General features: G+C 37.1%; 1 protein-coding gene across 5 annotated transcripts in view; it reads right to left on the bottom strand.

Annotated features, from left to right (window-relative positions):
- The window catches only part of REV1 (REV1 DNA directed polymerase), a 55,470-nt gene that overhangs the window by 13,722 nt on the left and 18,483 nt on the right, over positions 1 to 23,265 (bottom strand). For 3 of the 5 annotated variants that reach the window (XM_088519409.1, XM_088540122.1, XM_010222657.2), the window contains 10 exons: positions 20,975 to 21,124; positions 18,284 to 18,993; positions 16,301 to 16,408; positions 14,954 to 15,070; positions 10,001 to 10,133; positions 8,924 to 9,052; positions 8,061 to 8,215; positions 5,833 to 5,952; positions 3,555 to 3,775; positions 2,149 to 2,321 (listed from right to left, as the gene is read on the bottom strand). In XM_088519409.1, coding sequence (XP_088375535.1) covers positions 2,149 to 2,321; positions 3,555 to 3,775; positions 5,833 to 5,952; positions 8,061 to 8,215; positions 8,924 to 9,052; positions 10,001 to 10,133; positions 14,954 to 15,070; positions 16,301 to 16,408; positions 18,284 to 18,993; positions 20,975 to 21,124 — 2,016 coding nt within the window. The remainder of the gene's footprint in view (positions 1 to 2,148; positions 2,322 to 3,554; positions 3,776 to 5,832; positions 5,953 to 8,060; positions 8,216 to 8,923; positions 9,053 to 10,000; positions 10,134 to 14,953; positions 15,071 to 16,300; positions 16,409 to 18,283; positions 18,994 to 20,974; positions 21,125 to 23,265) is intronic. The other 2 variants (XM_088540185.1, XM_010222658.2) reach the window with 1 other exon arrangement.

Raw genomic sequence — 23,265 nt, 5'->3', positions numbered from 1 at the left:
TGGCAGCTCTGCGTACCCCACAGCACTCTATTGGAGGAGGCTATGGTCAGAGTTTCAGGTAGCTATGCTCTCATGTTAGAGGAATGGAAAATTTTCTCACTGAGGTGCTTGATGCAGTGTTAACTCGGGTGGAACGGGCACTAAGGACACAAGGAAGTTCCAGGTGACACCGGTATTTCTCAGGTGCCCTCATGACAACCTACTACCCACTTTGATGCTGTCTGGTTAAAGGGTTTGGGATCTGTCAGAATTTGTCATGAACGGCCAAGCGATCTCTGGAAAGCTCTGGTCCTGTCAAAATGAAAAGTTTTCTTGGTATGAAGGATATGAAGCACTCCCTAGGCCTTAGAGGTCAGTGTTCAAAGCAAAGAAGAAAGCAGATCAACTCCATGATTAAAAAGTAATTGACTAGGGAGACATGTAGGCTAGGTCTAGAGCTACACACCATTCCACAAAAATCTTTTTAAGGCGCTATGTAAAATACATATATTTTACAAGGTCCTATGGTACCACCAGGACTTAAGATGACACTGTAAAAATACCACTGATGTCTCAGAAAATGATTTTGCACTGTTCTCTTTTCTAATACAGCACATTGTGGCAAATTGTAAGTCATAAGCTCCCAAGTACAGGACAGACGCTGTATAAGCCCACGCTCCTAAGCAGCTCTAAAACACAAAGGAAGCTGCTTGCAGAAGCTGAAGACATGCTCCTTTGACAGTCACTATCAACTGACCATCCCAGCTCCGTAACTAGTTCACCAGAGACAGGGTAGCATCTTGGTAAGACTAACACTGTGATGAGACCAAGCAGAAAAATACTTCACTATGTTGGTAATGACGACCCACAAGGAAATAAAGGCACTTCTGATGAATTACTGTATGAACATCACTCTTAAGGACAAGAGACATATTCCCCTTTTCAAACAACTGAAATGCTAGGCAAAATTGCCGCTTAACGATTGAGAGAGACAGATTTAAGAGATTCGACCTTCCTAGCTCCATACTAGTTACCCATGGTCTTTTCCCTTCTAGGAGCAAAGACAATTCTTTGCAGACTTGTTGGTGAAACAAACAGCAGAGAGATTTGACACAAAGAAATTTGCCTGTACTGAGATGAATCACTGCAGTCCAAGATGTCTGATGACAAGTTGGATCCTCGGGATGCTCAATGGCCTCAGAGGCTTCTGTAACAAGTAATTCTGCAATTACTGCCCAAAATCCCCATGTGTTGCAGACCTGAAGGAGCAGAGTACTGATCAGACACCCATCTTGACAAGACAAAGGCATTTTTCCTGGAGAATCGACTCCAACTGTCACAATCAACATGAGATTAAAGAGCTATCAAGAAATAGCAGGAAGCTCCTTCAGTAAAACAAACACCACACAGCTGAGGGGAACAGCTTGCAGCAGCAGAACATTTCAACTCAGCTGGTCTCTGAAAGGAATGAAAATATTGCTGCACATGCTGCAGGGTGCAGGATGTAAACATGACTTCTGCAAGTACTGCAAAAGGAAAAATAGCTCCAACATTGAGGACAAAGGATGTGTACACCAACAATATACATGTAACATACAGGCTATCAACTGAAGATGAAACTTTTAAAAGATCAAAAGCCTTTATAAGCCACAATATTTCATGACACTATTATCAAAACAAGAATAATACTAAATTATGAACCAAGCTAGTTATTAAGCCTCTTCTTTCCAAGAGGAAGAAAAATGCACATCCCCACCAACAGAAATGGATAACCACAATAATTCATTGAACATATTTCACTAAACCACTTAAGTAGTGTTTGAACACACAAGAGTACATTCTTTCAAGAAAGCATTTTCAAACCACAAAGAATGCACTTGTGGAGTCAGATTCTTTCTTTCCCATGTCCGCTACCTCCAAAAACTGCAATCTCTTCTCCTGTGCCCCAAACCTTTCAATTCCTGATAGTACTGACAACTGAGGGACTGCGTATGTAGAACCAAAACACAGAGAACTGAGAATAAGATTCTATACCTGATATAGGTTTGATAAGCAGACACAAAGGTACTAAGCACCTCTAAAATTCCTGTCCTGTCTTTCTGAAAGTTTCAGTCGACAGGAGTAGGCTGATGTATACAGCAGACAATTCAGGTCCTGATGCATAGTTACCTGGCAATATTATCACAGATTCCGTGGCCTCCATATTTTGCAGGCTCCACCGGTGCCCCAGCCTTTCTGACCATAATCTTTAGAGTCAACCGTTTACCCTTCATACCAGCAGCTTCAAGTCTACGTTGGATTTCTTCCGAGAGGCTCAGAAGGAAAGCTTCTGCTTCCTTAGGCTAAAAGGAAAAGTCAACATTCCACTGCTTAGAATATCACTGTTTTTCAGATACATGATGCAAATCAGTAAGAATTAATGTAATCCACAAACCCTGGCAGTTGGTGAAATGTGCATTGCTAAGACTTGAAAATATGTAAGATTTTCTCAACTGAAAAGAGCAAGCTGACTCACAGGCAATGGTCTTATTTCAAGTGTTTTATGTTTACACTGTATGCAGAACGGCAGATGGTAGACTTCTATCCCGATGCTGAAAAAACGGTGAAATATGAAATCTTTATGGAGGTAACTGAATTTTCTTCCAAAAGTTAAAGACAATTTTTAGGCATATTCCTAGAAGATGAAGTGCTTATGATTTTTAAGGAAAAAAAGATTTCTACCATGAGCAAAGCCAAGCAGTGGAGCAGCTGTCCAGAGGAGTTGTGCAGTCTCTCTAGAGGTTGGAACAGGTTGCCCAGGAGGCTGTGGAGTCTCCTTCTCTGGAGATCTTCCAAACCTGCCTGGATGCCACCCTGTGCCACATGCTCTGGGTGTCCCTGCTGGAGCAGTGGGGTTGGACTGGATGATCTCTAGAGGTCCCTTCCAACCTCAACCCTTCTGTGATTCTGTTTTGAGGACCTGACTGGATCAAGCCGTGAGCAACCTGGTCTGACCTCGTAACTGACCCTGTTCCGAGCACAAGCTTGAACTACACAACACCCTGAGGTCTGTTTTATTCTGTAATTTCTAAAAATGCTTAATATCTCAATAAAGAAATTAATTATTTGAATACAATTTTGTCAGTGACACCCATTCATAGTTTTTGCTAAGATTTACAAAATGGAACAAAGCAAAAAAACAACGAGAAAAAAATAGAACAAAATGGTGCACTGGACAAAACTGGGGATGGTTCTAGACACAGACGTGTTTGAATAACTGGTATGTTAATGAAATAGAATGCAGTAGGCGCTGACAAAACTACCGCAATCAGGTTGTCCGCACTAGACCAATACAATGATTGCAGAACAGCCAATTTTGTGAAACACTTCCTCTTCTCAATTCAAAACTCAGCAAGCTCTCCTCTCATTATACCCTGATCTCCTACTTCTTCATTTTCCTCATTTCTATTTTGTCAACAAAGTGGTGCTCTAACAGATCAAAGTGGTCTGATCTAAGTGAAAATAATCAGAATATGAAAAGAATCCCCTATAGTTGAAAGAAGTCGCAGCAGAAAAGAAAGCAAGTTTGAATTTACCTGTGTAAACCTTATTCCATAGTTTATTTCTGCTGAAACAGATTTTCTTTCTTTTTCTGTTCGAACAGGTCGATCATCCAAACCACGACAAAATCTGTAAAGCATTTGTCCTGTTTTTGGACCGAATTCCTTCTGCAGTTTTGACATCGAAGCACACTGTAGGTCTCCACAGGTTTTAATTCCCAAAGAAACCAGCTTGGATTCCATGGACCTACCAACTCCTAACAAGAAAGCAATTAGTTCCATTAACTCTGTACAACTCAGGAGAGTTAGGTTTTGACGGAATAAAATTTGTCTTTTTTAAACGTAAAATATGTACGTTCAAATTACTATCCTAATGACAAGTGAATTTCACTAAATGAAATGCTGCTTGCATCACTATTTCTTTGATCTGTATCACACATTTCATTTAAGGTGTCATGGTGCAGAATGTTTCCTCTCTTTCTAGGTGAATGACTTTTGCTTTGAAACCTCCTTGACAAAGCACTGCCTGTTACACTGCATATAGCTCTGCATGCTACAATATTCAGTCCAGAGAGGGTGTACAACATGTAATATGTTTTTACCATTGCATACAAGTGATTTAATCTAAAGGAAAACCAGCAAATATTTTTACTACTGTTCCATTGCTTCCTAGGTAGAAAAACACTATTTCAAGCGCAAGTGACAGCATATACCTGTATCGCTGGTGCTCTGAATTACCAACCACTGGCAAGTGTATGTATCCATGGCAACTGCACAGCTGTAAGTATGATAAATATATGTATATTTATGGGTTTGATGAGAGGTAGGCTCTTGTTTCTGGGAGATATTAAACCTTGCAAGTTTGCATGGACAAAGACAGCAAAAGTCAAGAACCTCAGGGAGCCAAATTCTGTCTTTCAGAATCCGTTTCATTATTTTAGTGATGTACTGATACAAGCACTAGAAAGCTTTTACCATGAACACATGAAGCATGAGTGAAAACTTTAAAAGACTCAGGTCAAAGCATGTTACTATATGAATGGTTTTATGGAGGAAAAAAACAGCCTCCCACAAGTTATGTTGAAAAGTAATGATACTGTGCTGTACATGATGTTTGTTTGATTGCAGAAGAAGATAATGCAAAGAGAATTTCTGATAAACCTGGTACATGAGTTCTATTCCTAGCACTTCTCCATTTTATTGACTGTCCTCTATTATCATAGATCTCTGCTTCTTTTTTCCTTAAACAGAGCAGTTTGCCATTTTGAATACGTAGCACTAAATATGTGTGTGCACATGAAGGTTGGGCACAACTATCACTAAAACACAGCGCATGAATAAGGTGTATTCAGCAGTTTTTGAATTATATCTGTGTCAAACTCTATTAATAACATACTGAAGAGCAATGCACTATGGATTTGCATGCCAGAAAATATTTTAGCTTACAACTCCTTCATTTATTTTCTTGGAACAACAGAAATACAAAATAATAAAGAAATAATCAATCAGCCTGTTTTTATACAGGTTTATTCCTTATGTTGTAACTGCCTATCACCATTTCTTGACACTAACTCCAGACCTGTTCTGTCGGTCTGCAGCTTCTCTTACTCCTTGAGGAGCTTCCCTAAGCTAGAAAGGCTTCTTTCTTCCCCCCAAAAGGCTTCTTTCTTCCCCCCAGCATTTTCCTTGTGTTTTTCCCGTGTCCATAGGCATCCCATCTAATCATTCCCTTAGTCAAATCTCTCCTAGTGGAATAGGAATGCACGAAAGGATGGGGGGAAGAAAAAGAAAAAAAACATCATGTCTCCAGCTGTACATATGACAACTTGGAGCTTGGAGCTACTGCCAAAATAGCTATTGAATTTTGCCTGCCCCTCAAAAGATGTACTAATTTAGACCACTCCCCTCTCTCCAGCTGCCAATTTTCACAAAACTTGTAGACACACTGTATCTTTGTAACTTGGTTGGAACTGCCAGATGGATTACAAAATTATTAGTGCTGTTAAAACTGCAAATCATGCAACCATTTTCTCAAAGAATAGGGCAAAAATCATTGGGATTAAATAAACCCGTTTTTCTTTCTTGAAAAATCTACATATGCTGTCACAGTTTGTAGTACATCATTAACTAAAAGATACAAAAAGGTCACTGATATTCTTCTCAGACATTATTAGTAAATCTTCTCCTTCAGATCGCAAACCCAAAATAACATCTAATCTTGTTATATTCGAGACTGAAACGTGAACACGGATTTGTAGTTACAGTTGTTTTAGTCTCAGGAGGCAAAATGTTCTGTAAAAGAAGAGACAAGTACCTGGAAGACTGGTAACAAGTTGGCCTCTGATAAAATCATCCACTTCTTCTGGTTTTAAGTGATACTGTCCATCTGGTTTTGCTTTACGAGTTGCCATTCTGGCCAGCAGAATATTGGAACCTGTGAAAATAAAAATTGAAGCAAGTCTGTGGTAAATTTTGTCTTCTCAAATAGGATTTTCCAATTAAACAGTTAAAAGAAAAATGCAGCAGGTACAGCCAAGCTCAGTACACTGTAAAGAGTTTAATGAGATGTATTTGCAATATCCACTTTCAAACTGGCAACAAGCAGGATTTGTGATTTGAGTAGAGTAACTGCAGTAGGAACTGTACCTGCAAAGAAGAAACAAATAACTGCGTACAGGGCAATTCACTAAATACACAGGATTTGTCTTTGCAATATTCTACTTAGGTAGAGGAATAAGCCCCATTTTGTAATTCTTTCCTCCTTGTTTACAGGCCCAGCCAAAAGAATCTCTAAAGTGAGACCCAAATGGATTCATTATTGCTACTCAAACACTCTGCTTTATGATAAAGCAAACCAATAAAAGAGCAGGACAATGCAGAACTAAGAGCCCAATATCCCCATTGCTATTCTCCTCCCACCTATGTTCTTATTCTTTATTCCCTTTTTGAAATTTTGGTCAATAAGAACAGTAATATGGACTTATAAGCGCCAATTCCGCAAAGAGGTTAAACTGATGAAGCAATTAAAAACAGACTCATTCAATTTTCTGTTTAACTTCGGGGATCCATGTTTTGTCTATGGAGTACTGAAGATTTTTTCATATTTATCAAACATACCAACAAAGCCCTAATACCACAAAAACTCAGTGATTCACCTTCTTTAGTGTATTATTGCTGCAACACTAATGTAGGGAAAAAGTTAATATCTCACTTAACAAATCAGAGGCCAAGTCACAGGATGTTCACAGAGGAGTTGGTAACTAGCATCTTTCACTAGCACTGTTGGAGTCAGTTTAGTTTAGCCACTAAAATCTCTGGGGTATGGACTAAATTTATTCAACCAACATAAGCATGTCTTCCTTTAATTTACTGCCAGTCAGAAATAATAGTGCTGAGAAGGGATCTCAATGGTATAACAATATCTATTAAGATATTTTATAAGACACTGTATTGTATTGGTGTAACTTTCCCATTGGGCAACACAGAAACCCCTTAAATGAGATGTCAGACCCAGTTTTTGAAATCTGGTCTCTACATTCATGCAATAACACCATTACTATCCACCAAACCATCCATTTTGAGATGAATTAAGAGTGAAAAGACAAAGTCCTTGCAATGTACCCACCGCACAAATTTCTAGAAAGGACATCAGTATTATTCTCCAAATATCTACTACAAATTTATGAGAAATAAATATTTGCTAATAGGTGTTTGTCTCTTTTAATCAGTAAGAGAAATATGATAATGTTTTAAAAAGCAATTTCTCTCTTTGTACATAAAAAAATCCCCAAACACACTAAACACACTAATTAATAACACAATAAATATAAAAGAGATTACAAATGTGTTTCAGTCAAACCAAGACACAAACAGGGATCGAGGGAATTACAGTCTCTATTCTACCATGATCCCCCAAGAAATAAAAAGAAGAATTCTACCACTAAGACTTACAATAATTAATTTCAGTTTGCATCACAACTGGATTTATACACTTGCGTACACTCGGTACTTATTCCCAGATACTCATTACTCTAATGTGATTAGGAAAAAACAAACAAAAAACCCCAAAACAAAAGAAAGGACAAAGGAAAGGGCCATGCAAAGAGAAATAATGAAACTGTTTTCAGATGTGTAATTTTGTGTACAATATTTGCTACAGATTTCACAAGCTTTGCTTTCAGTTAGTTGTAGCTACGCTAAACCATGCCATGCTATAAACTCTTACTACTTTCTCTTACAAGGAACAGTATCTGCTCTCATTTTTCAATTTACTGGAAGAAACAGAGCAACATTTCATAAAAATGAATGTAAATATGCAGATGGATTTTAGCATAGCTTTCAAATCATAAAGCAAAGATTATAGCAAAACATTCCTTAAAACTTTTCATTTATTAAAGCTTCTTGCACTTTAATTTATTTAATATACATGGCAATATATCCCATATTCCACAAATACTTACTGTTTTACTAATCCTGCATAGCTTTGATAAGCCTAAAAATACTAGGCAATACTTGGAAGCAGAAATGACATAAGGTACTTACCCATCCCAACAGAGGCAGTGCATTTAGTTTGGGCCTTGATTTCCATGCGGATAGCATTTGCAAATTCATCAGGAGTCAGCCTGGTCTCTGTAAGGATTTCAGTGATATCTACTAGTGCTTCATCACAACTGACTGCTTCGATGTTATGAGTATAGCTATCAACACAAAGTAAAGGAGGTGAAACACCAGCAACAGCTCACCATCTGTTAAAACAAATATGTAGCAAATAAAGTCTTCCTTTTGTGGTGGTATTTCCCTGCTCATTTAGTATCACACACAACTTAAAGATTAAAAATGTTAATATAGCAAATTACAGTAACATTATCACGTAGGACTAATTTCAACATGCATCATGCTTTCAAAGGAACAGCTGGGGAAGGATAGTTGGGATATTCATTTTTTACTCACACTAACAGATTTCCAGAATTGTTCCAGTGCATTTTAAATGAGAGTAGTTTCTAATAGAAATTACTTCAATAAGCAATTTAAATTGCTTAAAACAAACAAACAAGCTAACTAACAACAATGAAACAACCAAACCACACCACTCGTGGAAGCATCTCACTAACAAGCAGGAACCAATTCTCACAGTGAAATCAGTGCAAGTTTTAAAAATGATTCCCTTAGAATCAGATGCTGACAGTTATAGGATTTGGCTCCAAGAAAAAAGGGTGCTCAGAAGAAACAGAGTGCTCAAAATAAACAAGGACTACAAAAGGAAGGTCTGACATAGCAATGATTTTCATGAAGTGGGACGCGGAGATGAAAATCCAAGATCGAATACTGGCATTCAGCAGAGGCAAACGAGAACATGCCAGACAACATTACCACGGAAAATCATCTAAAGTTACAGCACACATTACCTTGCTAGTATTTCATATACTGTCCGTGCAACTTCTTTGTATGAATTAAAATCATACGACACTGCTTGAAGATTCGGACACAACTTTTTTGCTTGGCCAAAAAACATTCCATTCTTTATGCCAACTTGTCTAAAATCAAATAAGAAACAAAAACATGTATTGCCAGCTGCTTCACAAATTTTGTTAATATGTGGTATTTCCAAATGAAGTAACTGTCTTTCCCCAAAAGTAAATTACTGATAAGACTGCCAGTATTTTGATAAATAAGGAAAAAAATAGTGGCAAATAGACTATTTTAATTAGCTGTATGATAGTTAGGCATACAGCATGGACAGCAAGTGTTTGCGGTTGTGTTTAAAACATCAAAAAAAAAAAACCCTCCACAAAGCACTGCTTGCCATCTTTTGTTTACAATTAAAACCAAGCATATACTGCAGAGATTAAGATAGCTAGTTCTTATATCTCACTATGTAAACATTTAAAATTATGCTCCCATAACAAATACAAAGACAAAAATATCACCTTGCCTACCCTGACATAGTTAAAAAGTTACAGTGAAATACTAATTGCTGAAGTATTTTTTCCGTGAGGGTAGCTGATTGTGTTTTCAGCATTGTGGTGGTATAACAAGATATTTCAAATTCTGAAAGTTAAAAGCTATACTAGCTAGAACACTCAACGTGATCAGTGCATGAAAAGCTTTTAAGTTTAGTTAGCACTTTTATCCTTGTATCATTTTAACTGAACCCTTCAGCAACACGATGTTCTCAACTTCACAAGGGAAGTCAGTGTTAATATAAAGAAATGAAGATTACATTATAAAATCAAACTTATCTTTATGAATGGCATAAAGCTTTCCTTAATTGGTTTTGTTTCAGTTAACATGCAGGTTAGGCTGAGAGCTGAAACAATGTTTAAAAAGCAGTTGCATGAATAGGGAAGGACATAACAACTGACACATAAAATAATTTCTGAATAAATTTAAGCAATATATGACCTAACAATTGCTATTTACAGACATTTTGCGTCTGTCTGTACGAGACTTTTCAGGCAACCTTATGGGTAACTTTAACTTACCTGGCTTCATAACTACAAGAGGCAATTTCAGCCATGGACAGAATAGTGAGATCCGAATCAGCTCCATTCATTTGGGTGGAATCTGGATGTTCCCAGACTGACGAGTCCAGCTTATCAGGAACTCTAATTTCTGCTTGGAAAATCATATTTACATTTGTTTTAATATTATTTTCTTATGAGTTCAATAAAATTAATGTGAATGAAATAAATATAATGGAGTATTCTTCATACAATTTCTATATAGCTTTTTCACCTGTTGGTGAAGAGGTTCTTAGCATGAAATTCATTCATATAACAGTCAAGAAACCAAACCAAACAAAAAAGACAGACCTCTTCCCCTCCAAGCTCCCAGTAATCTCTCTCTACAGATAGGTCTGCAGATATTATTGTGACTAATATTATGCTACAGTAAGGTTCTTCTCCTTTTTATAGAATAACTTGTATATGGCTACCTACACTATTATTATAGAACTATAAGAGATTTCAGTTATCTGTAATGATAACAACAATTAGACAAACTCTTGATGTCACCTAATACAGCCACAGCCTGTAATTAAATGCATGACCCTGAAAAATTACCAATTGCTTCCCTGAACAAAAAGATAAATTCCTTTTTAAAAAGAAAGCTGTATTTCTTTTTAAAAAAGCACAATTATCACCAAGGCAGAGCAATTATATTCTAAGTACAATTACACTGCTTCACATATTTATAGCTTCCTATTCAAAACTATTTCTAAATATTTCTTCTATCTATATACCCCAAAATGGTTTTTAATAAGCCAAATAAAGTAATAAATATATTTATAAAGTAGCTTAAATTATAAAAATCCACTAAATCTAACCAGAAACTTGTACATTATTTAATATTCTTAACAGGGAAAATCACAGACAAAACCTCCATTATTACTTTCTAATAATGCATGTATTAGGAGATGCAACTTCTTCCAAAAAACACCACAAATTTCTCTTGGATCAAAAGGATACAACTATATAGACTGCAATCTCAGACTTTCAGCCAGGCCTTTCCAAATTCTACGAAGCGCTACAGCATGCTCTTAGGCCAACTGCATACTAGGTACCAGGACAGAAACTCAGGACATACAGCACTGTGTGCTCAGGTACAGAAGTTCTCTTCCTCTCTATTCAGGGGCTCATGGTATGCAAACCTTGACAGGGGATGTCTAGATTCTAAGTTATGGATTAGTCTGAAGCACGTACTGATATAAACATTGCTATCCCGTCCAAATTCCCAATCAGAATCAAAACAAAAAAGTATCATAAAGACACAAAGCTTCTTATTTACTCAAAATGTTTTGCATTACATGGCAAAACCAGAGGTTCCCCTTCTAAGAAAAGAATTGCTTAATGTGCCAAATGGTACATCAGGAGAGAAGTACTGCCAGCCTGCAATGATAAAAAATGATGATTCTGATGGCTGCTGGCTAAATGAAATCCAATACATACGCTATAGTTCTTCCTCATTACTGTAGTCTATTTAATTCTATGCACCTTTGAAATACACAAAGGCTACTCCGAAGTGCCACAACACCTAATCGTGCATCGTAATACCAACAACTCACACACTGACAACTCAACTGAAAGAAAGCGGGGTGCTGGGTGCACATACGAGTTGTCATCAGAGGCAGTGAGTGAGTGGAGACAGCGGGGCCAGAACTCGGTTCGCGTGAAAAGCTGCTTTTATTCAGACTTTCTGCTAAATTCAAGTATCTTTTTAAGCTGTAAATATATTAATGTATCAAGAGCTCAGTAAGTTACCTAAGATGTCTGCAGCTGCAAATTAGAGCAAAATTATGCCCCAAATCAAGATAAGAATGACAAGAACAATTCCTTTAGTCCACGCCTTCCTGCGCCCTGGCCTGAGATGATGCTGTCATCTTGTCTATCTTCCTTGGACTCGCCGAGCTTTCCCACATCGCAGCAGAGCGGAGCCGCCCGTGAGCTGATGGAGTCACTTCATGTGAAACTCAGGGCAATGCAGAACACATTGTCCTCAATGGAAGGCAAGGTAGAGAACCTCTCATCAAAAGCTGGGAAACTAGACAGGCACATGGTGAATGTGGAGCAACGGATGGAGAAATCAGAGGCCAGGACCCAAGTCTGTGAAAAAGAAATCGCTGAGAATAAATCTGTGACTAATATGATGGTTAAAAACTGTTGCTCTTTAGAATGAAAAATAGGAGATACTAAGGTTGAGGGAAAGGAAGCCTAAAAAATATTCACATCTTGGACATCCTGGCCACAAAAAAGGAGACCCCAAAATATGAATTCCAATTAACGTATGTTAATCCTTTAGCTTTAGGACACGACTGTTAGAGATGGTACCTACATAGAGAAGTAATCCCTACTACCCAGAAAGCCTGTCTCCAATGTGGAGATTTAGGGACAGAATGAGAGCAATTTTTTAAATTTGAAAGTTTTATATTTGGATGAATTCAAACAAGAAAAAGAAAGTATTTCATAGAGGATCCAAGAGTCTATTGAGACTAGATACTCATTCAGCAATGCAGATCAAAAGCTAGGAACTAATATCACTGAAGAAGTAATTGCAAAAAAAGAAGTAGCTGAAGCAGCAGAATTCAGTATGTAATCAAACTAAGTGATTCATAGGTTTCTTTTTTTTCTTTTTTTTTTTTTTAATTTGTAACTTTTTTTTTTCTAATAAGCAAGACTTTGAAAAGGTATGACCAGAGAGGGCAGCCTAGAAAGCAAGAAGCACCAAAAAATGAAGTGGATTCTGAGTTGAAACATGGAAGTAAAAATATGTGTATGTTCAAAGTTGGACCCACCTACCTTTTTACATCATTCATACAACACCTCCCCAGACAGAATGGTCTATGTTTAACAGAGCCCAAAAGAGCATTCTATATATTTAATATTTTAGGGAAAAGAGCATTTTTCTATATGATACATGGGCTCGCCATACCATATTCACCTGTGGCAAAGCACAATTAAGTGCGTGCTATGAAGTGTTTCACATACACTTCCTAAGATAATTGTGATGGGAAAAAAGCCTAAACAAAAGTGTACTTATGTTTTCTTATAAGATTACAACTAACCTTAATCTCTTCTACCCAAAAGGGAGTCAATCCATGTGTTTACAAGAATGTAAGCAGGAACAGTAGGCTAATTTGTTTGTTGATAAAAATATTGTACTGATGGATAAAAATTAACACAGAGATTGAAAAATAAGTATCTGCAGCTAAATGAGATAGAGACTGCAAAAACACTGTTAGGAAAAAAATCCTTTTGTCAAAACCATAGACTATACGAGCAGACTAAGCATCAAGAAAGAAGAGCTAGCTGCCTGCCTGCATGCGGGACTGGATGCTGAGATTAGAAGAAATGATAGTGTGGACACCCCGGAAAAGCTGCTGAAGTAAGAACCTGAGTTTGTTACATTGCAAGGCTGAAACCTGCTGTACCTCTAAGCAATACATATAGCAGAAGAGATGGTGCTGAATTTAGGAAACACAGAGAACATACTAAGTTACATCAGTTAAGCTTCCTTAACTCCCTCGCTTCACTGTATGAAGTCACATCATTATTCAATGATATGCTCTAATAAATTTTATTAGTAACGCCACTGCTTAAAACTCAGCTACCAATAAATGGTTCACACAAAGAACTGTACTATGGAAAATCTAAGCCCACAAAGCCACAGCTATCTTTGTAACACGCTCACAGATGGCATTACAAACACAGCAGAAACTACGTCTGGAAAGTTTCTGACTTACAGAAAGTCAAAAACGTCCTTACAAAACTCAAGGCCAGCAGGTTCCACAAACATATATTCTAATGCAGTTTAAATGAGTACTTAAACTATAGCAAACAGACCAAAAGGCATCACTTACTGTAATACCTTGTTTCCAATTGTCTTTGAAAACCTGCCTATATGCCTAACTTTTTTTTTTTAAAGTCATATTAACATTTCAGAAACAACCATGGAAGAAGGAACTGCATTTTCCCTCCTTATATCAGCAAAATAATTGTGCTATAAACTAGAACAATAGTATCTGCTACAAGTCCAGTAAGAAGTGTGTGTACGTTGGTCAAAGGAGAGGCAACTTCCACTCCAAACTAAAATTAAACTGTTGCAATAAAAAACATCTTCACTTAGCCTTCAAGGAGAAGCAAAGTTACCATTTATGTTTAGTATGTTCCCACACTAAATGCAGTTCACACCTTGTAACCATCAGAAAAACAGATAATAATGTTTTCCTTACACTAGTATACTGCTATTCTATACACTAGTATACTGCTACTTGAAAACATAGAAAACAACAAGGAAGCTCTAAATGACTGTAGGAAAGTAAAGAATTCTCAAACTATAACAGATTACTTGGTTTTGAAGAAACAAACTACTGGGAAGTCAAAATTAGCAGGAGTTGCCGGACTCTTCAAACACCCAAAATGTTCTGAGCACCTCCCAAACTAAGCCATTGTACACAGGTATACAAATGCAATTAAAAAACCAACTTCGATTAATCAATGCCTCACTGGCTATGTGCTATCATTTCTACTTTCTATTCATAAAAAATACTAGCAGCTTTTCAAAATATATTTTGTACCTGCTTTTCTGTAATATACTTCTGCAATACTCAGAACCAAGTGTTCAGACAATCTGTATTTTCTACTAAAACCAAACAAACCAAAAAACCTCTCCTCCGCACATACTTACCTTACACTCACCCTCAATAAAAAAGTGAATAAAACCCCTAAAATGGCTCTAAAATATTATACTCCCAGAGCAAAGATAACCATTGAAAAGTCACAGTAGCAGACTACTAAAGCCACAAAGCATTGCCTTATGCAACCAACTTTTCTGAATTAATAATAATAAAAAGTTTATCCACTGCATATTTTATTAGTAACTTTTCCTCTCTTTAAATTTCTTAATCACAAAACACTTTAAAAAAAATCAGTTTTTAGTACCTGCTTTGCCATTCAATAGCTTGTTCTGATAATATTGCCGTTCAAGCTGGGGGTTTGCTCCAGGGCGCAGCGGTGCCTTTCCTGCACCTCTGTTGCTGGTAACAGCTACTGGTTTTCCTATGGAAAAAAAATGCACATAATTAGATGACAACATATATAAAAACTCACAGGTTAATAATAGCACATCCAGGGTAAGATTATGAAGATGTCCATTTTATTTTAAATAAGCTTCAAGCTTCTGCATTGTTACAGGAGCAAACAGCTATGTAAGTGACTTTGCATTATGACTGTTAATTTACACATGGCTGCAATTAGACATAAAAGAGATGAAAACTTGTGAAAGAGTGAAAATGCAGCTATGCTGGCTTGTCTTGAACAACTACTATAAAGGGAAGCTGTGAAACTTCCCAACGCCCTAATAATTCATTAGCACAAAATCTGACAAGCTGCAAACACCATACAAGTTTTAAACATTTTAGCAGGCTTGTTAGCTAAAGCAAGCTTATCTTAACACATGCACACATTTGGTTCCACTGGTTCAATGAACTACACAAGATCATTGAGTTAACTACACAAATCTTGAGTTAAAATTCTGACTTTTTTGATGATATCAACACTTCTATAACTCTTCAACAGCAAGCTAACCTATGCATTGCAAGTTCTGGTACTGGTTTACAAAAAAGAAAAAATATTCACACAAAAGTCCGAGGTTCTCTATATTGCCATCCTGGAATTCAAAATTTTGCAGGAAACCAAGTTTTTAAGATACACACATATGTAAGAAATGTATATGAAGATTATATAGTTTTGAGTCTTTCTCAGAGCATTGCACCAAGTCTTCAGACTCACCCAACACCAAAATTCAGTAGTTGCATAGCAGAACTGGTGTTTTAATTTTGGATTTTTTTTACTCTGAAACAACTTGCTACAGCTTCCTAGGTTCTACGGAAGATCACAGTGTTAGAGCTTTAAGTGCCAACTGAACTGACCATCGTCCAGATAATACTTTATTTTTTTGACCACAAACCACTTTCGTGGATTTAAGTCTCAGTGAGATACGTGCAGCATCACACAGAATGGTTGTTTTGAATGTGACTTCTCTGCTGTTACTTTGGACACTCAAATGCAGACAGCAAAGAGAATTCCAGTTCTCTCTTCCACATGCTTTTGGACTGTGAGTCAGTAAGGAGGAATATGAAAGTTGTGCAATCCTGCTATTAGAAAAGGATGCCAAAACTGACATGCGAAGTCCAATTGATTAAGCATGCAGGGTTTTTGTTTTCTTTGAGTTTAGTATGCAGAGAAAGCCTCAAACCAGCAAAGTGACATTGAAAACTGGATACTGACCTTTGAGATCCGGTCTATTTCGGATAGCTACAGACACAAAGAAGCAATCCATATCCACGTGCATTATACAGCTCTGTGGCTTGGCCAAGCTCGAAACAGACACATTACCTAGTATGAAGATACACCAACAGAGAACTTGAACCCGGTACTACGCACATTAGCCATCAAGGACTAGCATGAAGTTTTTACCACCCTTAGTTACAAAGATTTTTACCTCTTCTCACCAAGAGGGTATCACCATTTCCTAAATTCTCAGTGCAAAAGCTACAGAAAAAAAAATCAAAAAACCCACAAAACATGAACACTAACTAAACAGTCTAAACAAGGCATCACACTTAAGTTTCTTTTTTCCCATAATTAACGCTCTCTTACTATAATAAGCTCCCCTCACCCCAAGTACATTATTGCATATAGGGGGAACTGGATCTTAACTGATTTTCATTTCAATGCTAACAATGAATCCATGAGAGCGAGCTTCAGGATTTTTGTTGGCACATCAGAACAGAGATAAAGTTTAGAAGAGTTTAGTTAAAGAACTAAAAGATAAAGCTTAGCTGCACTGAAGGTTGACTTTCACTTTTCACAAAACACACTGAATGTATTTAAATCTTCTGTGCATTTGGATTCTGTCAAATGATGTATGTACACTGATGCAAACATCCAGCAAAGATGAGCAAGATCGCTACAGATTGAAAAAACTACACTGCTGAAGTTCAATAATTCTTCTGTGAATTTGTACACTAGAAATTCAGGTTTGTGTGTTGATGTTGCTCACTTGCCAGGGAAGGCTACGCCTGAGGTAAAACCTTAATCTGAACATAATGGTGAATGTATGATAGTGAGAAAATATTTCAATATATCAATTGATTTGTTCTGCTTGACGACTGTGTTAACTGCTGAATAATAAGAAATATGCATTTTTTTTAATTTTTAGTAATTTACCACCTGCATTTAAATGACTATATTATAAAAGGTGTTCAGAAACTAAGCAACTAAGACAGTGCTTGAGAAGATGCTCCTTGCCAAATGAAAGACAGTAATTAACTACAGGAATTCTCTAAGTCAAATTCAAGGAAAAGTACAATACATTAGTTTATACCATGTTTTGATGGTAGTTTATAAGTCAACATACTTTAAAACTGCGGTGTGCTAGCAAAAACACAAAAGCAGTTAATTTATTTCTTAGAATAGTAAATTTTTAGGATAATCTGTCTTTGTGAACTTATTTGTAAACGATCACAAGCATACAGCATAACAGAGTCAGAATCCCTCTGATCACATACAGTCAGCCTTTTAATTGAATAATATTGTAAATTCAAAGAAAAAAAAATAAGATGCAGGATATTTACTCTATAATTGTAATACTATGGCTCTCAAATTACACATATACTTCCATTTTGGCCCTTGATGGACAATGAGATGACGCAAACCGTTTCTCTTCTGCCGTAAGACAAGTTCACAAGACTTGTATGACACTGTTCCCCACTTAAACACACCCAGAAGAATATGACAGCCTTACTAACAAAAAATCATTTTGATTTTAGCTCATTTCCAAATGTGATTTGTCTTTTAATTTTTCACACTGAACTATACGCAGCAAGTTTGGGTTTTTTTCCTCTATTTCCGTTCTGAAGATTTGCACATGGCAATTACATTTAGACAGGTAACAATATTGTTTTCCTCAGTCACTCCACATACCTTGGTAAACCTTGGTAAAGTCAAGACTTCTTTTTTTTTTTTTTTTTTTTTTTTAATCAAGGAGAAATTGAATATGGACCAGAATATCACATTAATCACAATTTAAGTGGTTTCTTTTTAAATGTAGTTAAACCTTTTGTTTTGGATGCATCAAAGTCACCAAGCCATTCCACATAGCCTGAGAGCCATGTGAACATTGAAAACTAGTTTCAGATAGACAGTTAACATGTGAGCCAAGATATAAAGAGACCTTATGAACATAAACATTCTTAAACAAGTATCTACCTGTATCACTTTTAAATGTGGACCTGCCTGTTTTCCATTTTTTTAATTTTTCCCTTCCTGGAAAGACACCACTGTTTTTTCTTTGCAGACTGTTGACAAACTCTGTCAATTCACACTTCCACGTTGCTATATGATGCAGCCTTGACCGTGAATAAAAGTCAGAAATAAAACTACAATCTGAAGGTTTGGACACAGGTGAGGAAGCTGCCTTGCTAGGAGCAGGTCCAGAAGTGCTTTTTGTGCTTGAAGGCCCCTGAACAGTGGAGTGGTGAGCACCATTTAGTTTAGTATTACTGTGCAAAGATGAAGATGAGGATGAATTGCTCATAGTCCTATGTGGATTCCACGGGAAGTCTTTGTTTTTGTTGCTTTGCTGCAACTGCTGCGTTGTGCAGTCTCTGAAGTCAACGGTGCCTTTTTCAGTCTTCCCCTCCTCCTGCACAGGGCCTGGAGAGAATCTACTTGCAACACTGTTGCTGGACGGTGCTGAGCAATCCTGTGTCTTTAAGGCACTGGTAGAAATGTGTGTGTGTCCATTAAAAATGGCAGTGCTGTCTCTGTGAGGCTGAATCCCATTTTGTTTCCTTTCAGGAATGATTGGCTCCAGCTCCATAAATCCAAAATTGTCACTTTCATCTTCCTCTTCATGCCAGCTACTTATTCCATTGGGTGTGATCTCACTCTCAGTCTCACACTTTTTAATATGATTTCTGAAACAGATATGATAATTTAATAGCTTTTCTTTTATAAAAAGGCACATTTCCAAGTAATTTGAAGTGTTAGGTTATTTATTTTGTTAACTGGTATCAGGACGTATTTGATTAGTTTTTACGGTCTCAAGGCAATTACCACAAAGTTTGTGCTATACCTCACAAAACACTGTACAGATGAAAAAGTTTCCATGGATTTGCTGCAATATTAATACAATTCTATCAGGAATTTATGCAGGAGTGACCAAAATAATGCCTGCCTGCACTGGGAAAACTATTTTCACGGCTTTCAATTTGACCCATGCTCTCCAAAGGAAACAGAACTCTCTTATTTTGAGGGCACTCTACCACCATGGACCGTATGAATAGTGCAGCAAGCCATCAGAAACAAGCGTCTTTTTAATTAGTGGATGTAATTTTCCAACTCTACGCTACAACGAAAATGATGAAAATACACATAGAAACCTTCTATTGTTTTAGAACAGGATTTTGATTAGTATGCTGGATTCATTTTATCTTCTCCTAAGGAAAAATACGTTCCGACTCTATAAATTAAGCATACTTTCAACAACAAACCAAAAATCTAACTACTTTGTGTATATTAAGTATGTAAAACAAAGTGTTCTGCTATGAGAATACTGGCAATTTACATTCATTCTCATACAGTAAAGATAAAGCTTTTATTAAAAGCATTGACTCTGCTACAACGCTTAAGTGGAATTAAAGCCTGATTTTAAGAATTATGCATATTCCTCACACACTATAAAAAACAACCACCCTCCAAACTCCCAAAGCAATCAATTTAAATATACCCACAAAAAAGAAGTGGGTAATAATTAGCATACAAGTAAAACTAGAAAGCCAATTAACTGTGATAGCAATTTGGTTATCACAATTATAAATTAAATTAAAAGTAACAATAGTTGAAAGGGGTATCTCCAGACATACACACTTAGCATCAGGAGCTAGGGCAAGCCTAAAATACACATTTGTAGAAATAAAGAGGAATTTTTGAAAGTGTGAATATTCTTCTCATTCAACTGTACAATAATAATAGAAGGCAGTGGTGGTTATATCATCTACTTAAAATATTGATAAACATTTCTTTTTTGTGGCACCAGTTTCATTTCTGCACAAATACAGACAATCTCCCTCATGCAATGAGGTCTCTGTGTACTGTGCAGAGTTGGGTTTTACATAAAGCAGCTGACAGTGGAAGAAAAAGACCATCTCTACAAATGAGAAAACTAGTCACTCTGAAACCTTGTCTCTAAAAAACAAACGATACCAGGTGCTTCTGAAAAGGACACAAGAAGTATCTAAAGACATTTAGGCACAGAAACACACAAACATATAGAAAGAACATGTTGTCCAAATGCAAGATTTCTTTTACTGTATTGATATTTTTTTAAATAATTGGAGTTTCACTGATGCCTTCAATTCCATTCCCTTCTTAAGGTCTTTAAAAAAAATCTGTTGTATTTGCATTTTTTTCAAATCCATCTGCTCTCTCAAGTCTCACTTAAATTTTAGTGTTATCATACAAAAAGAAGCTGTGATTTCTTGTTTAAAGAAGCTAAACTAAGCACTGAAAAGCTAGTACACATTTACATTTACTTCTGGACACCATTAGTAAAAGCAATCAAACCATAGCAGCTTTTTTGTTTTTAGAATAAAGACCTGTTTTTCAGTGGCTAGTCAGAAACCTTTAATGTTTCCAACAGACACTGGTATTTCCACAGAGGCATCCAGTGGAACTCCTAAGTCAGGTATCCAGTAAAATATGGTACAAAGACAAGAGACAAGAGTAAAGATCTTTGAGTAAAGATACTGCGGTTCCATCCTCAACTATACTTTTTTTTTTTTTTTAACATTTCAGTGACTCAGAGTTCCCCTCTACTGATGGTGAAATCAACTGTAAAAACACTACACAATTACAAACACAAACCCAGTATGGATGAACAACATTAGAAACACTTACACCCTGTTGAGATCTTTAGCTATATTGCTTGGACCTGGCACAGCATCTTCAGGTTTGCATATGGTATTAAAGTTGAGACCTTTCTGGACACTCGACTGCTTGGTATAAAGCTGATACGGAATGTATGAGAGAAGACGACCAGCTTTAATGCTGAAACAGAAAAAAGAAACAAGGTAATACTTAAGCTACTTATAAATAAAGAAAAAAAAAAAGAAAAGAAACAAAACAAACCTCTTTAATCCAAAAAATATCCCACATACAATATACTTACTTTGGTCAGAGTTTACTGTTCTGCTATGCATCTTTGAATTCTCCTTCCACAACTCTCTTCCAACTACTACCTGGACTTAACTTGATAGTAATTTATAATGTTGTGACCGGAACCAGTGAGAACATTTGCTCGTATGTTTTCTTCAGTTGTCTACATTCAGTTGTTTTTCCAATTAGCAGGCAAAAAATACATGTATTTAACTTCAAAAACAAAGCAAACAACACACAATCCAAAAATCTCACGAATAGTTATTCTAACTGAACAATGATGAGTGAATACATGTGCTCCCAGTAAATCTGTGCAGAAACTAAAAGAGGTCAGCTGGGATGCAGTTCATTATTAAAGAGGAACCTCCACTTTTTCCCTTTCAAAAGGATAATTACTCCTTCTTGCGAGAAAAATCCATGGAAGAGAGGTAAGGAGAAGAAAGATTTCCAAACAGTCCTGCCAAATATATCCACCCTAACCATTCCAGTTCTGTCTTAAGCGCTGCACTACATCTCCCTTCTTCTTTTACTTCTCCCACTGGAACTGCAATTGTACTTTGGTAACTGGTTAATTCCCTCGGGAAGTCATTACTTTTGAAGCAGAATCCTCTCAAAAATACCCCACAGTACAATTTCATCTCTCCATCCCAATGTCTGTTGCTGGTGGAAGAAAGAATATCCTTCCCAGCTTACTCTCCACTTCCTATTCATGTACAACTCTCCATACTGAACACTTGGTCAGAGATGCTGAAGCTTCTTACAGGAAGGAATCCTTTTCATATCAAACACTGACATTCGGTTTTGAAGATACAATTAGATTCAGAATCTTAAAGAGAATTTAGTTCAATGACACACAAACTATTCTGCTGTTCCTGAACACCTGAACTCTGTCTTGGAGGTGTGCTCAGATTTGTACTACTGTCAGGAGAGCTGGACAGGGGACCAAATCCCCTGTAACCTCTCAGTGCAATCAGAGAAGAATACAGTGGGAGATCATATTACCCAATTAGATAAATTAAAAAACTAGTTAGCACAGTAATAGTAAGGTTTCTATGAGAGCAGAAGAGTAGAAACAGCCCACCAGCCCACAGGACATGGTGATGCAGCAACTAAGCTTTTACAATGCCTGATTATAATATTTCTCATATTACCATGCAAAATTGCATAATCATGCAGGTAAAATCTCAAAATCATGACATCAATTTCAAGGTCATTAGACAGAGCACTCAGGATCCCCTGCATGCTAAGATGCTATCTACTGGAATAGCTCCATTATGCAGGTGGTTGATTTTCAAACTATGAAGATGCAGCAACAACAGGAAACCCACTGTAGATGCATCTTTCAGTACCTTTCCCTCTTCCACGCAGCCTAGGTCACAGAATTTAGAATCACAGAAAAGATGTGGTTGAAAAGGATCTCTGCAGGTCTCTCTAATACAACAGCTCCTCAAAGCACAGCTAAATTCAAAAGTTAAATCACATGCTTAGAGATCTGTCTGGTCAAATTCTGAGTAACTCTAAGGATAGAGATTCCACAACTTCTCTTTCCAGTTTCCACCCTCCCTCACTGTGACAAATCTCTTCCTTACACTGACTCAGACTGTTCTTTGCTCCACCTTACGACTATTGCCTCTTGTCTTCTTGCTGTACACTTTCAAGAAAAATCTGGCTCCAGACTCTCTGTAACCTCCATATAGGTAGTGGGGAAGACAGCAATTGAGCCCCACTGAGCCCTTCTTCCAGGCTGCACAAAAACTGCTCCCTCAGCCTCTCCTCCAGGTCCCTAATCATCTTGGAGATTTACTGCCAGGCTCACTCTAGTTTCCAGTACGTTCCCAGTACTGGGGAGCCCAAACTGTAGACACCAGTACACAGATGTGCACTCAGAAGTGCCAAACAGACACGAAGAATCACTTCCCTCAAGCTGCTGGCCATGGTCTCGTGCTGTTCGCCTTCATCTCCACAAGGACACACTGGTGGTTCGTTCACAGTCATCTTGTCCACCTGGACCTGGCAGACCTTTTCCACAAAGC

Source organism: Tinamus guttatus, unplaced genomic scaffold (assembly GCF_059628265.1).
Source record: "Tinamus guttatus ecotype Peru unplaced genomic scaffold, ASM5962826v1 Tinamus_guttatus_pri_ptg000002l, whole genome shotgun sequence".
Taxonomy (NCBI): Eukaryota; Metazoa; Chordata; class Aves; order Tinamiformes; family Tinamidae; genus Tinamus; species Tinamus guttatus.
The sequence above is the reverse complement of the archived record's forward strand: the minus strand, read 5'-3'. Positions and strand labels throughout refer to the sequence as shown.